Raw genomic sequence first — 13698 nt, 5'->3', positions numbered from 1 at the left:
AGATTCTTTACCATCTGAGCCACTGGGGAAGCCCTTTCTCATCTATAAAACTGGGATATTAACATTTTCCTAATAGCACTGGGAAATAGATGGGGAAAGAGTGGAAACAGTGTCAGACTTTATTTGGGGGGGCTCCAAAATCACTGCAGATGGTGACTGCAGCCATGAAATTAAAAGACGCTTACTCCTTGGAAGGAAAACTATGACCAACCTAGATAGCATATTCAAAAGCAAAAACATTACTTTGCCAACAAAGGTCCATCTAGTCAAGGCTATGGTTTTTCCAGTGGGCATATATGGATGTGAGAGCTGGACTGTGAAGAAAGCTGAGTGTCAAAGAATTGATGCTTTTGAACTGTGGTGTTGGAGAAGACTCTTGAGAGTCCCTTGGACTGCAAGGAGATCCAACCAGTCCATTCTGAAGGAGATTAACCCTGGGATTTCTTTGGAAGGAATGATGCTAAAGCTGAAACTTTAGCCATCTCATGAGAAGAGTTGACTCACTGGAAAAAACTCTGATGCTGGGAGGGATTGGGGGCAGGAGGAGAAGGGGACGACCGAGGATGAGATGGCTGGATGGCATCATGGACTCGATGGACATGAATCTGGGTGAACTCCAGGAGATGGTGATGAACAGGGAGGCCTGGCGTGCTGCGATTCATGGGGTCGCAAAGAGTCGGACATGACTGAGCGACTGAACTGAACTGAATAGCACTGTGTGAGAATTAAATAAATTAATCAAGTAGAATGCTTGTATTATTGCCTCCAAAACAGAAGACAAAGTATTTTCTTAGAGCCCTTTACAACAACAGAATAAGATTAAGATGATTTCCATAATAAAGATCTACTGCTTTTCAACACTTTAATAGAAACTCAAAAAAAAAAAAGAGAGAAGCTGCCAAAAAGGGGTATTTTCTCAGTAGAAAAATCATATCAACAGATGAATAGAAGAAAAGGATGGAAAGAAGAAACAATGAGGTTACCAGGGAAGTACAGTTTTCTAAAGTAGTTGGGCAACAGGATATATATTCTTCAAGGTATTACAAAATAGATCACTAATTTGACATCATCATTTGACAAAGAGTAAGTAATCTTAGGTTTTAAAGTGACAAACTGGTGAAATAGGGGCAACACAGGGCACAGTAAAAGCATCAGTAAAAATTAACGGAAGTAGCTAACTTTTCTCATTTTCTTATTGTGTGCCTGTGCTTATGCTTAGTCGTTCAGTCGTGTTTGACTCTTTGCAACCCCATGGAGGTAGCCCGCCAGGCTCCTCTGTCCATGGAATTCTCCAGGCCAGAATATAGGAGTAGGTTGCCATGCTCTCCTCCAGAGGATCTTCCCAACCCAGGGATTGAACAGGTCTCCTGCATTGTGGGCAGATTCTTTACCATCTGAACCACCAGGGAAGCACTATTGCGTGCCAGGTAATGTTTCTAAGTGCCTTATGTGCATTAATTCACAAATCCTCAAAACAATCCTGTAAAGTCAGTACTGGTTTTATTCTTATTTTACATAAAAGGAACTGTAAAAAATTTGCATGACATAATATACCATAAACAAAGTCAAAAGATAACCTACCAACTAGGTGAGGGGTATTTTCTCAGTAGAAGCCACAGAAAAATAACCAATTACACTAATACACATGAATTTCTAAAAGTTAAGGCACAAGGAGACAAAAATCCAAGTGAAAATTGGAAAAAAGACTGAGCAACAGAAAAAAGGTAGGAATGGACAATTCACAAAAATGACAATGCCTGTCAAGCACAAGAAAAAATGATCAAATCCACACATATTCAGAGAAGTACAAATTAAAACAACACTGAAATGCCATTTTTCACCCATCGTGGTGGCAAAAATTTTTTAAATATGACAACATATTCTGTCTGCAAAGTTGTGGAGAAAGAGCCATGCTCATGCCTTGCTGGTGGAAATGTAAATCGGAATAACCTATCTGAAAAGAAATGCAGTAATACCAACACAACCTAACCCTTAGAGCCCAGGATCCCCTTGTAGGAATATACCCTGAAGATACAGATACGACAACAACACAAAATAAATATGGACATTGTAGCTGGGTTTGTAATTATAAAATACTGCAAATAGCATAAAAAAACTAGTGGGACTGAGTAACTGAGTTTTCCATTTTAATTTACATAACCATACATGGCTAGTGGCCACTATACTGAACAGCACAGGCCCAGAGGCACTTTTCAACTTCCTAAGGAGTGTGAGTCCAAGCCCAGCACGAAACTGCAGCTGAGAGTTTATACCCTTAAGCAGACAATCGCCTGTGTCCCCACTGCTGGGATACAGTCTCGGATGTTCAAGAAGGGCCAAGGAAGTATCCAGTGTTCTACTCTGGACCCCCAAGAGTCAGACCCTATGAGTACTGGAGAACTGGAAATATGCCAGTCTCTTTGAAACCTGAAATAGCTCAATCCCCATATGAGAAAGGTGGGGGCACAGCAAAACAAGAGTGGAAATTACTTGTACATAACACTGATTTTCCATCAGAATCATTGGATAAATGACAACGGGATCTTGACTGTAGTAGGGATTTATAATTAAAAGAAGCGAAAGTGTTAGTCACTTAGTTGTGCTTGACTCTGTGACCCTGTGGACTACAGCCCGCCAGGCTCCCCTGTCCATGGGATTCTCCAGGCAAGAATACTGGAAAGGGTTGCCATGCTCTCCTCCAGGGGATCTTCCCGTTCCAGGGATTGTACCCAGGTCTCCTGCATTGCAGGCGGATTCTTTACTATCTGAGTCACTGGGGAAGCTCTAAGTGATGGAAAGGGGCTTGATTATCCCAAGCAAAGGAAACATCCTCAAAGAACATAAAAAGACATGAAAGAACCTGACAGAGTGAAAAGGTGAGTAGTGTGAGTAAACGAGCGCCTTCGTGGAGGGAAATGAGGCCGAAGAGGCAGACTAACAGTAGACCCCAAAGAACTTTCTACACCACTTACCACAGCCCAACACTTACCCTGCGGACAATGATAGGTCACCAGAGACTGCGCACAGATCGTGACATGAACAAATTTGCATTACAGAAAGATAACGCTGACAGAAACAGAGACAGAGCAGACGGGAAAGGAAGAGCCCAGCAAACACCACTGTTCTCTGCTTTGATGTTGACAAATTTCAACAAAAACAAATGGTTATATGTTTTATTCAAAAGGCACATGCTAAATCGCCAAGTAAAAACAACAAAAAGCTGACTATATACAAAGGATTTACAAGACTCTGTAAAGAAGAAGGATCACAAACAAGATTACTGGAAAGAATTTAAAGTCACTTCTTTCTTCCTCATAAAACATTCATATTCAATCCATCCTGCTTCTCACATAGCATTCTGCTGTCATAAGCAACCCACCCTTGGCTCACAGTACGCCACCCCAAACTTAAAATCAGAATACTAAGTGGAAGGTGCTTATGAGAAGACGGAAAACTTTAAATAGTCAATAAACAGAGACATCTCTGACAAACAAGCCTTCCAGAAACCAAAAACTGCATGAGCTTAAGTAAGCAATGCTTTCCTTTCTGTCTTTATTACACTGGTCTATCACCATACACCTTAGAGGACTTCAGATTGCTAACAAAGGCAGTACAAGAAGAACATCCAATTAGAATTTAGGACTGGAGGAGGCCTTCAAGGGCTTCTGCTCAAACCACAAGCTGAGGCTTTAACTCTCACTACAAAGTTAGTGTCTCAGAGGACTATGCCATTCTGCTTGAGTCCCTCCAATGGAAAAGGAGCCACTAATCCCTTGAAACAGCATATTTTATTCATGGCTAAATTAAGAGGTTACTTATATTACAAAAGTATGCTTCGTTTAAGAAAACAACTTACCACCAGTGAATCTGAACAAGTATGTGAGCCCTATAGAAAGACAGACACACAGCTAGACAGACAGGTAGATCAGTCTTGAGCAAATGTAGAGTTATCTTAGAATAATCAAAAGATCTCCTTATGAGATCCTAAAGAACTTAATAAATATTTTGAAGGTCTTCAAGGGCAGAAATCTTTTCTTCTTCTATTGGTATTACAGTAAAGCACAAGAGTTAAGAACATATCTGGAAAATTAGAAAATTTATGTTTGAACCTAAGTTCCTCTCCTTACCTTGACTTTGGGCAACTGCCTAACCACTCTATATCATAATTTTCTTTTCCTGTAATATTAATATAATAAACATATCTACTTCCTAGGATTATTACAAAGATTAAATAAGTTAATACTTGAAAAATGCCTACCTATGGTAAGAATTCATTATCTTTTAACTATTAAGACTTTTTGGTAATGCCTTTTCCACAATATAGTAGAAAGTCAATACACATCGAGTATATCAATCAAGATAAACATCATTTGATGAACTTTCAAAATATTTTTGGACTCAATTTATAAAACACTTTTAAAGAATAAAATGACAACCACTTCTTCTGGTTTGAAGAGAAATTCCTTGCAAGGCCGAGTATTACAAATTTTGTAAATAAAACATAATTCTTAAGGGGAAAATGTACAGAGATTTTGAAGACGTTTCTACTTACATCAGGCTTGGAATGCTGAAATATCTTCAGGGGTAACTTTAAGTCCCCTTTTGCTAGAGTTACTAAATATTCCTTTAGCAGCTCATTAGCCACTCCAGGAGACTGCTTCTCACAGCGATGAAGAAAGGGAACCATCCACTGGTAGGCACTTGTCACATACTTGTCCTCAGAACACTGAAAATGCATTTCACCAAAACACACACATGTCAAGTTAAATATTAAAACCTGGTAATAACAGACAAGTCATAAAGATCAAAGATAACCAGGCTCACAAACAATGGAAAGCCAACACTTTCCCAAACAGACACTCCAGTTCATGCCTCATAAGGACCCAAGAGGCAGCAGGAGAATCACCTGCTGTCTGGGGCTGGCAGAGACAACAGCAAGAGCATTGTAGTCATCTCCTTAGTGCCATGAACACACTGGAGGACCCTCACAGCCCAAGCCCAGCATAATGACAGACTTAGAAACATGATTACTAGAATGACAGCTACTTTAAATATGCCTAGCTGGGCGGGGCGGGGGGGGAACAGTCATTTATAGATAAGCATGAATGAAGGGCAAAGAAGGTACAAAAACAGCCAAAAAGGTTTCGGAAGCCTTCAGGAATTTATTCATAAAATTTAATTTTTTTTTTTTTAAGTCAAGAAGCCTTCCTTTATCGACTAAGTTCTCTGGTTTGACGGCTACTACATCTTTTGGCTTTGAGATACACATTCATCAAAGTACACAGGGAACGCTTGAAAAAGAAGCTTTTAAAATCAAACCTACACTATTCATCAATAATCTTAGTTTTTCAATGTCTTTCATCTGCTGCAGTTCTTTCAAGGTTAGGGTTAAATCACACCCAGCTTCATAAACCAATGCTTCCAGAGTAACCAAATTATCACAGAGAACCAGCAAGCCAGGAATATTCCGCTCCATTCCAAGTCGAATAAGCGACAATGCACAGTCAACCTAAAAGGGAAAGGAGACAGTAAGTCTGAGTTTTATGTCTTTCTTTCACATATTTTCTAAAGTAAAAGCTCCAGTATAGAATCTAACTCTTACAGTTATTTTATATAAAATCACATTATCACTAATATTCTTATTTAGTACAAAAACATTAGACTTCTTTACAAAACATACTAGCACCAAACTGCTTCAACACAATCAAATAATCTGCAAGAAATACTGAAAATAAAAATAAAAGACAATCACCTTCAATTCAGAGAGCATTATAGTTTTCAGAGCTGTTTTACATGTATTTGCCTACTTAGTTCTCAAAACATTAACAAGCTTGGCGGAGGGAGGGGGGGCGCTGGTGGGGGGAACCATAGATATTAACAATAAGTGATAATGGGCTTCCCCTGGTGCCTCAGTGGTAAAGAATCTGCCTGCAGGAGATGCAGGTTTGATTCCTGGGTGGGGAAGACTCCCTGGAGAAGGAAATGACAACCCACTCCAATATTCTTGCCTGGGAAATCCCATGTACAGAGGAGCCTGGCAGGCTACAGTCCATAAGAGTCACAAGAGTCAGATACAACTTAGTGACTAAACCACCACCAATTCACAGATTAATGTGAAATTAATCTGTGTTCATTAGGCCATTCTACCCCCAAAAGAATGTTTTGCTTCCATATTCCTGTTCAGTACCTCTTCTTTCACAACGCCACCCATATAGATGACATTCAATAAATACTTGATGAATGACCAACTCTGGGAGACACTTTCTCTGTCTCTATACCACTCCAGCATTCTTGCCTGGGACGTCTCCCAGGGACGGCGGAGCCTGGTGGGCTGCCATCTATGGGGTCACACAGAGTCGAACAGGACTGAAACGACTTAGCAGTAGCAGCATACAACTATTTAGACCTTCTTAGAGCAAGACAAAGAACAATTGTCCTATAGATGCTCAACATACAGCAATTTCACTCCCATCACCTAATCAGATTTATAAAATGACATATTCTCATTGACAGCAAAATCATCTAATGCTGCCTTAACCCATAGTGCCTTACACTGCTCCTTACTTACTCTTTTACTCCTAGGATAACGATTATTTACTGAGGACCTACTAGGAACTGAGTACCATTCTAAATGTTAGGAACATAAAACTGAGTAAGATGAGGTCTCTTCTTTCAAAGATATCTCCGTCTCATAGGGAAACACAATCTGGTAAATTAATGACTGAAGTGGAGTGAGGCTGTCTGGGATCTCAAAGAAGAGGGCATGCAGCCCACCCTGAGAGTCATAAAGCCTCCCAGAGGAGAGACCACTTAAAATGAGTTTTAAAGAATCAGTGGATATCAGTGAGTGAAGAAAGAAGAAGGGCAGGAGATCAGCATGAAAGGGGGAGATGCATGAGTGCTGTGGAAGCACAATCAGGTTCATAAACTGAAAAAAAAAGAAAAGGTATGAAGCGAAGGATGAAAAACAAGGCTAGAGTAGCTGGGAAGAGACGGATAAAAAAGAACATCATTCGTTAAGCTAAGGAGTTTGCAGTTTATATTGAAATGCAAATCTGAAGGATTTTTGACCGAAGCATGTCATAAACAGGCCTATACTTTGGAAAGAATATTCAGTAAGTGTTTATTGAATTAATGACAAGTGAAATATGAATGAACTAGAAATGGACTGGACCAAAATAAGAAAACTAGTTAGGAGAACAGTGATTACTAGCATCAGAAGACTCTCCACTAGTGACAAAAATAGCCCCCAGGGGACAGCAATATTTAAGGGACAAGTCAAAGACCCTGAGCCACATGGAGGAGAGGATTGTGAATGGCTCATACAAAGACACAGAAGAGAGTGAAATGATATCACAGAAGCCTAAGGGGAAGACAACGCAGGGCAGAAGGGGCAGTGGTGTCAAAGGACAATGATGTTGAACAACAAATGAAGGGCATCTGCCATTAAAAGGCTAACAGAGTGCCTTACTGATGGTATTTCCATGGAGTGGCAGGAGCAGCCAACACCAGGGAAATGAGGAGCAAACACTGAGAAAGTGATTACCAGGAGCAGAGCGGCTGTGTCTGAGTCGAGCTGTGATGGAAAGAAGACAGCTAAAACAGAAGCCAGGAAGAATATATACATACAAAATAGTAATGACTTGAACTTTATGTTTAAAAAAGGTCAGGGGGAGAAGGTGGGTAATAGACCAGAGGTTGAAGATAAGAGGACAGAGAGAGAAAGTGAAGCTGGTACAATCCTGAGCAGCGAGTGGGGATTGTAGGACCTAGAGGACAGGGGAGGAAAGAAGTTCCAGAAAATGAAAGAAGAGGGACCTCTTCCTCTGAGAAAGCTGGAAAGAATAGGGCAAATGCAAATAATTTCTCAACTTTCTCCATGAAATACAAAGCACAGTCATTGCTGAAAATAATGAGGGATGCATTGGTGAGAGAAAAGAGCAAAAAAGGGGGAGAGGAAACAGTCACAGTACAGAGAAAAAACTCCAAGCAGTATCACAGATCCACCCAAAGCCCTTCTAAGACTCAGGAGTTGACAGATACGAAGTTAAAAAATGAGAAGAAGAAGAAGAACTGCATGTTCAACTGAAAAGAGTGGTGCAAATAAAGATAAGGCAGAAAACTATCAATAGAGAAGGCATACGGCAAAAGAGAAGGGATCTGGCAATACCCCAACAAAAGCACATTTTAATGTGAGAAAGGCCACATCTACCTGTATACCAATTAAAAAAAAAATACTCAAAAAATCTCAGAAGGTGTGAAGAAACCTGATACACACGATGCAACTTTGTCCAAGCACAACTTTGACATGCTTGAACGTGCGGCACATCAGCAACCTGAAACTAACCCGTTCTGTGATCCAGATCTGGGTTTCTAATATTAACTCTGAATTGGTTGCTTTCTAAAATATTTACCAAAGTAAAAATGTTTGAAAATCAAATTATTGACACCTTAAAGCAGGATCTACCACAACTTACATAATTATACCACATAATTATACCACAAGGCCTTACTAGATAAATGTTACCACTAAATGTACACATTTTCGTAAACCAACAAACAAGTTTTCAAAAGCCAAATAGGCACAAAGGAAGAAGTAGTCCTATATCAATTAAATCTCTAAAATTGAAAAAGATAAAACTGTGTCAGATACCACTTCAATTACAGCACAAACCACATGAAACATCGATACATAAAACAAAGCTAAAGAACAGTATCTCAATTATGAGCATTTCTAAATAACTAAAAGGATGAAAGAAAACTACACAGCCAACTAAATAAAGCATCACCAAATCACTTTCTTCTCTTTATAATTATTCTTAATCACTAAAACAGAAATCAAGAGGTCTAGAAATTATAATTAGACTTCAAAATTTTATATTTCAAAAACTGCTATTTTTTTTTCCGCTTTTGTTTTTAATAGATAGACTTCATGGTTTAGAGCAGTTGTAAGTTGACAGCAAAAATGAGCAGAAGTACAGAGACAGCCCACATTAACCCTGCCCTCACACATACACAGCCTCCTGCATTGATATTCCCCACCATGGAAGTGTGTTACAGTCAATGAACGTATATTCATACACTATTATCACTCAGCATTCACCGTTTACATGAGGGTTCACCCTTGGTGTTTCCCTTCTGTGGATTCGGACAAATGTATGCCAGATACCCATCATTATGGTAACGCAGAGAGTATTTTCACTGCCTTGAAAATCTTCTGTGTTTTGTCTATTCATCCCTCCACCACCAACCTCTGGCAAGCAGTGAACTTTTTACTGCCTCCATCATTTTGCCTTTTCCAGAATGTCACACAACCAGTATCAAATAGTATGTAGCCTTTTCAGACTGGCTTCTTTAACTCAGAATATGCATTTTAGGTTTCTCCACTGCTTTTCATGACCTGATTGCTCACCTCTCTTTTAGAGCTGAGTAATAGTTCACTGTGTGGATGTACCACTGTATTTATCCACCTGCCCACCAAGACATCTTGGTTCATCAATTGTAACATATCACTCAAAAGAAAGATGTTAATAACAGAGATAACTAGTGAATGGGTGAGGGGATGAGGGGAGTTAATGGCAACTCTACTTTCTATTCAATTTTTCTATAAACCAAAAATGTCTCTAAAAAATAAATTATTAATAAAACAACGAAATAAAGAAGATAAGTGTAAAAAATAATTTATTTTGCATTCCAGTATAGGTCTTCTCCTTTGTTAGTGCTATTTTTAAAACCCCTGAATAAATATTTTGCAACACTAATTTCAGTCATTAAACACTAAAATTGGTATTGGCAGAAAAACAGACATACAAATCAATAAAACAGAATTGAGAGTCTAGAAATAAACCCTCATATACATGGGCAATTAATTTATGGCAAAGAAGCAAAGAACATACAATGGAGAGAGGACAGTCTCTTTAATAAATGGTGTTGGGAAAACTGGACAACCACATGCAAAAGAATGAAAGTAAGACTATTATTTCATACCATACAAAAAAATCAACTCAAATGGATTAAAGACTTGAATGTAAGACCTGAAACTCTAAGACCTTTAGAAGAAAACAGAGGCAGAACATTCTTTGATATCAGTCTAGCAAAATCTTTCTAGATCTATCCTCAGGCAAGGGAAACAAGACAGAAAACAAATTAGTGGAACTATAACAAAACTAAAGATCTCTGCAAGCAAAGGGAACCATCAGCAAAATGAAGAGACAACCTACCAAATGGGAGAAGGTATTTGCAAATCATTTATCTGATAAAGGATTAATATCCAGAATATATAAAGAACTCATACAAATCACCACAAAAAACAAAAACACGATTAAAAAACAGGCATAGGAGCTGAACAGACACTTTCCAAAGAAGACACAGATGCTCAACAGGCATGTGAAAAGATGTTGAAAATCATTAAAATTAGGCAAAAGCAAATCAAAACCACAGTGAGATATCACCTCATGCTCAAAACAATGGCCACTTTCAAAAAGGCAAGAAATAAGTGTTACATCTAGAAGTTCAGCTAAAAACCACAAAGCACTCCAACAAAACTGGTTCAAACAAGATCCCTTTTCTTGTAAGCCAGAGACAACAGTCAACCATAGGTATTTATAAATTCCCGTAAATCAAATGATGACTCTGTTCTTAAAAGGGATCTATCTACATGGTATACAACCTACATTTGCCTATACAAACTACAAAAATTGCACCTCTTCAACTCACTTGATAACTTTCATCAGTTATTACCAGGTTGAGTTTCTCCTGAATCAGCAAAGTAATCAGGCCTTTGCTTAACCTGACCCCTATGAACTGGTCATTTACAGATGCAGGATATTGGTCTAAGACTACAGTTTTTAACGGGAGCAGTACTGTCCACCAGGGGGTGTTCTGAAACTTAGGAGGCAGTTCTGCCTTTCCTAAGTATCAGTGGAACTTGTACCATTAAATGGGTGGAAGCCAGGAGGCCAGACATCCCAAAGTGTGCAGGGAAGTCCTATACAACCACCTCGCCCTAATTCCTGCCTGCCTTCTCAAATATCCTGAAAAAAAAAAAAATTACCATGAGTTGATCACATTCCATTTGTGATGTTTAATTCAGCAATACCCCTCAATCTATCAGCAAATGTCAGCTGTCTTGTTCAAAGTGATTTCTCACAGACTTAAGTCACTTTTTTTAGTGTACTCATGATGAAGCATTTATAGATTTTATTTATCACAGTTAAGTCACTGTGTTAATTTTTTGGAGACTGTTTATGTAAATGAGATATGTCCATGATTCTCACATCAGGATAACAAGGAAGTATTACAAAATAGTGGCTATAGAAAAAAATACTATGGATCTGAGAATTGAGAACTACTTTAGATTAATTTATCTTGCTTTCAGTCATTAAGATGTGTGCAACTGTCCACATTTATATGGACTTCATAAGAAAGATTGCACAGAGACCTGGATTTCATCTGGTTCTTTTCATTCTGGTATCTAGAATTCTAAACATTTTCAAATGTCCTCAGTCATCTTCAAAAACCTGAAAAAGTCAATCATATATATTCTTGGCCCCCCTCGAAAAAGCTGGATCTATAATAATCCCATCAGCTCCAGAAAACAATTCATCTTCAATTCTATGAATATTAAAAACACGAATTAGACTAAGCAGAAATTCAAGAAGGCTATCAAATGGAGACACAGGGCCATGCCAGATACACTGACTAGAAGTTTAAATGAAAGGGTTTCTTCCTTCCTACAGTGCAACTGCTCTTCAGACCTTCTGGAATGTTCCTTCAAATGAAAACCTGATCTTAGGACAGGAAGTCCAAAGCCAAGACTACAAGTAGAATGAAAAAGACACCCACTGGCCAGACCCTGGATGAGATTTCAAGGGGCATCCTGCCATTCTTTACTCCGAACTGTCAACTTCTCTCCACCAGGATGAAGACAACTTTTGCTTCCATTTGCAGAGAATTCAATTCGCGGAATTTTTAATGGTCTCTCCTGGATGATTTTCTTTGTTATCACTGACTCTAGTAAGATCTAAGCCCCTAAAAGAACCAAGGTACTGGAAAGGTAGGCAGCGAGCAGATCCAGAGTGACCAGGTCTATTAGAGGAAGAGATTCTCTTTTAGATCTCCTAAGCTTCGGTACTTCCCTAGTGGCTCAGTAGTTAAAGAATCCGCCAGCAATGAGGGAGACCTGGGTTTGATCCCTGCGCCGGGAAGATTCCTCTGGAGAAGGGAATGGCTACCCACTCCAGTATTCTGGCCTGGAGAATTCCATGGACAGAGGAGCTTGGTAGGCCACAGTCCACGGAGTCACGACAAGTCAGACACGACTGAACAACCTTCATAAACTCACAAGCTTTGGTACAACCCTCATCTCTCTCTTCCACACCCCTCTCTGATGAAGCTGGGACACATCTCAGCTTCATGGGAAACAGAGAAATTATGTCTTGGATTTCAGAGAAGCATTAGAAACAAAAGTTCAAACAGGGTTCCTGAAAAGCAAAGTCATCATCAACTACATTTCTGCAACGTGACAGGGGACTGATCAAGCATTTCAATGTTGATAAAAAATCTTTTAAATTAAAATGCTATGAAGTCTATTAAGCTTAAATGGAAAATCTGTAACAGTGTGTACATACTGTGCAGCTTATACTTTATAAAGAAAGACTTTTTAACAACTTTTCTTGTATGTGTTTGCTCTTAAGGAATCAAAAACAAAAAACACACAAAAGCTTCTGAGGCAAAGAATAAAGGAACAGACACTGAGAAATACCCATTACACCCCTTGCAAACTGTGCACATGATCTCTGGCTCTGCTATTTGCAGCCAGAACACACACTGAATGCGGAGCATCTGACACAGCACTGCGGCCTCACCTGCCGGGCGTAATGTTCTATTTCCTCCGCTCTGCTCCGGTACCAGTCCATCACCTCCTCCACTGCCAGCCGGGAGCTCCGGTACTTCAGCAGCTCGGGCTGTGCAGTGTATAGGAACTCACTTTCATCTGGAAGACTCGGCTCAACCACCATTCTGCAGAGCACAGAAAGAACAATTAATAACTGGCTGAAATGCTGGGGAAAATGAGCTTATGAGAGACAAGAGGGAGACAGAGATGGGGAGAGAGCAGTTACTAAGACTGGCAGGATGTATGTATGTACGTATGTATGGACACACTTGTGGGAGGGTGTGTTTGTGCGTGTTTTCCTATATGCATGGGCACACAAGATAAATGGGAAATTCACGGGATGCTTTGGTTTCCTATTCAGTTCAGTTCAGTTCAGTTCACTCAGTCATGTCCAACTCTTTGTGACCCCATGAATCACAGCACGCCAGGCCTCCCTGTCCATCACCAACTCCTAGAGTTCACTCAAACTCATGTCCATCACCAACTCCTGGAGTTCACTCAAACTCATGTCCATCGAGTCAGTGATGCCATGCAGCCATCTCATCCTCTGTCGTCCCCTTTTCCTCCTGCCCCCAATCCCTCCCAGCATCAGAGTCTTTTCCAATGAGTCAACTCTTCGCATGAGACAGAGTATTGGAGCTTCAGCTTTAGCATCATTCCTTCCAAAGAACACCCAGGACCGATCTCCTTTAGAATGGACTGGTTGGATCTCCTTGCAGTCCAAGGGACTCTCAAGAGTCTTCTCCAACACCACAGTTCAAAAGCATCAATTCTTCAGCACTCAGCTTTCTTCACAGTCTAAC

General features: G+C 39.7%; 1 protein-coding gene across 3 annotated transcripts in view; it reads right to left on the bottom strand.

Annotated features, from left to right (window-relative positions):
* NBAS (neuroblastoma amplified sequence) overlaps window positions 1–13698 on the bottom strand; it is a 335385-nt gene that overhangs the window by 191742 nt on the left and 129945 nt on the right. For all 3 annotated transcript variants that reach the window (XM_018055620.1, XM_018055621.1, XM_018055622.1), the window contains exons 23-25: window positions 12867–13020; window positions 5324–5509; window positions 4553–4726 (exon numbers count right to left, since the gene is read on the bottom strand). In XM_018055620.1, the coding sequence (XP_017911109.1) occupies window positions 4553–4726; window positions 5324–5509; window positions 12867–13020 (514 nt within the window). The remainder of the gene's footprint in view (window positions 1–4552; window positions 4727–5323; window positions 5510–12866; window positions 13021–13698) is intronic.

This window comes from Capra hircus, chromosome 11, assembly GCF_001704415.2.
Source record: "Capra hircus breed San Clemente chromosome 11, ASM170441v1, whole genome shotgun sequence".
Lineage (NCBI taxonomy): Eukaryota > Metazoa > Chordata > Mammalia > Artiodactyla > Bovidae > Capra > Capra hircus.
Note: the sequence above shows the minus strand (reverse complement) of the source record. Positions and strands in the feature narration are given on the sequence as shown.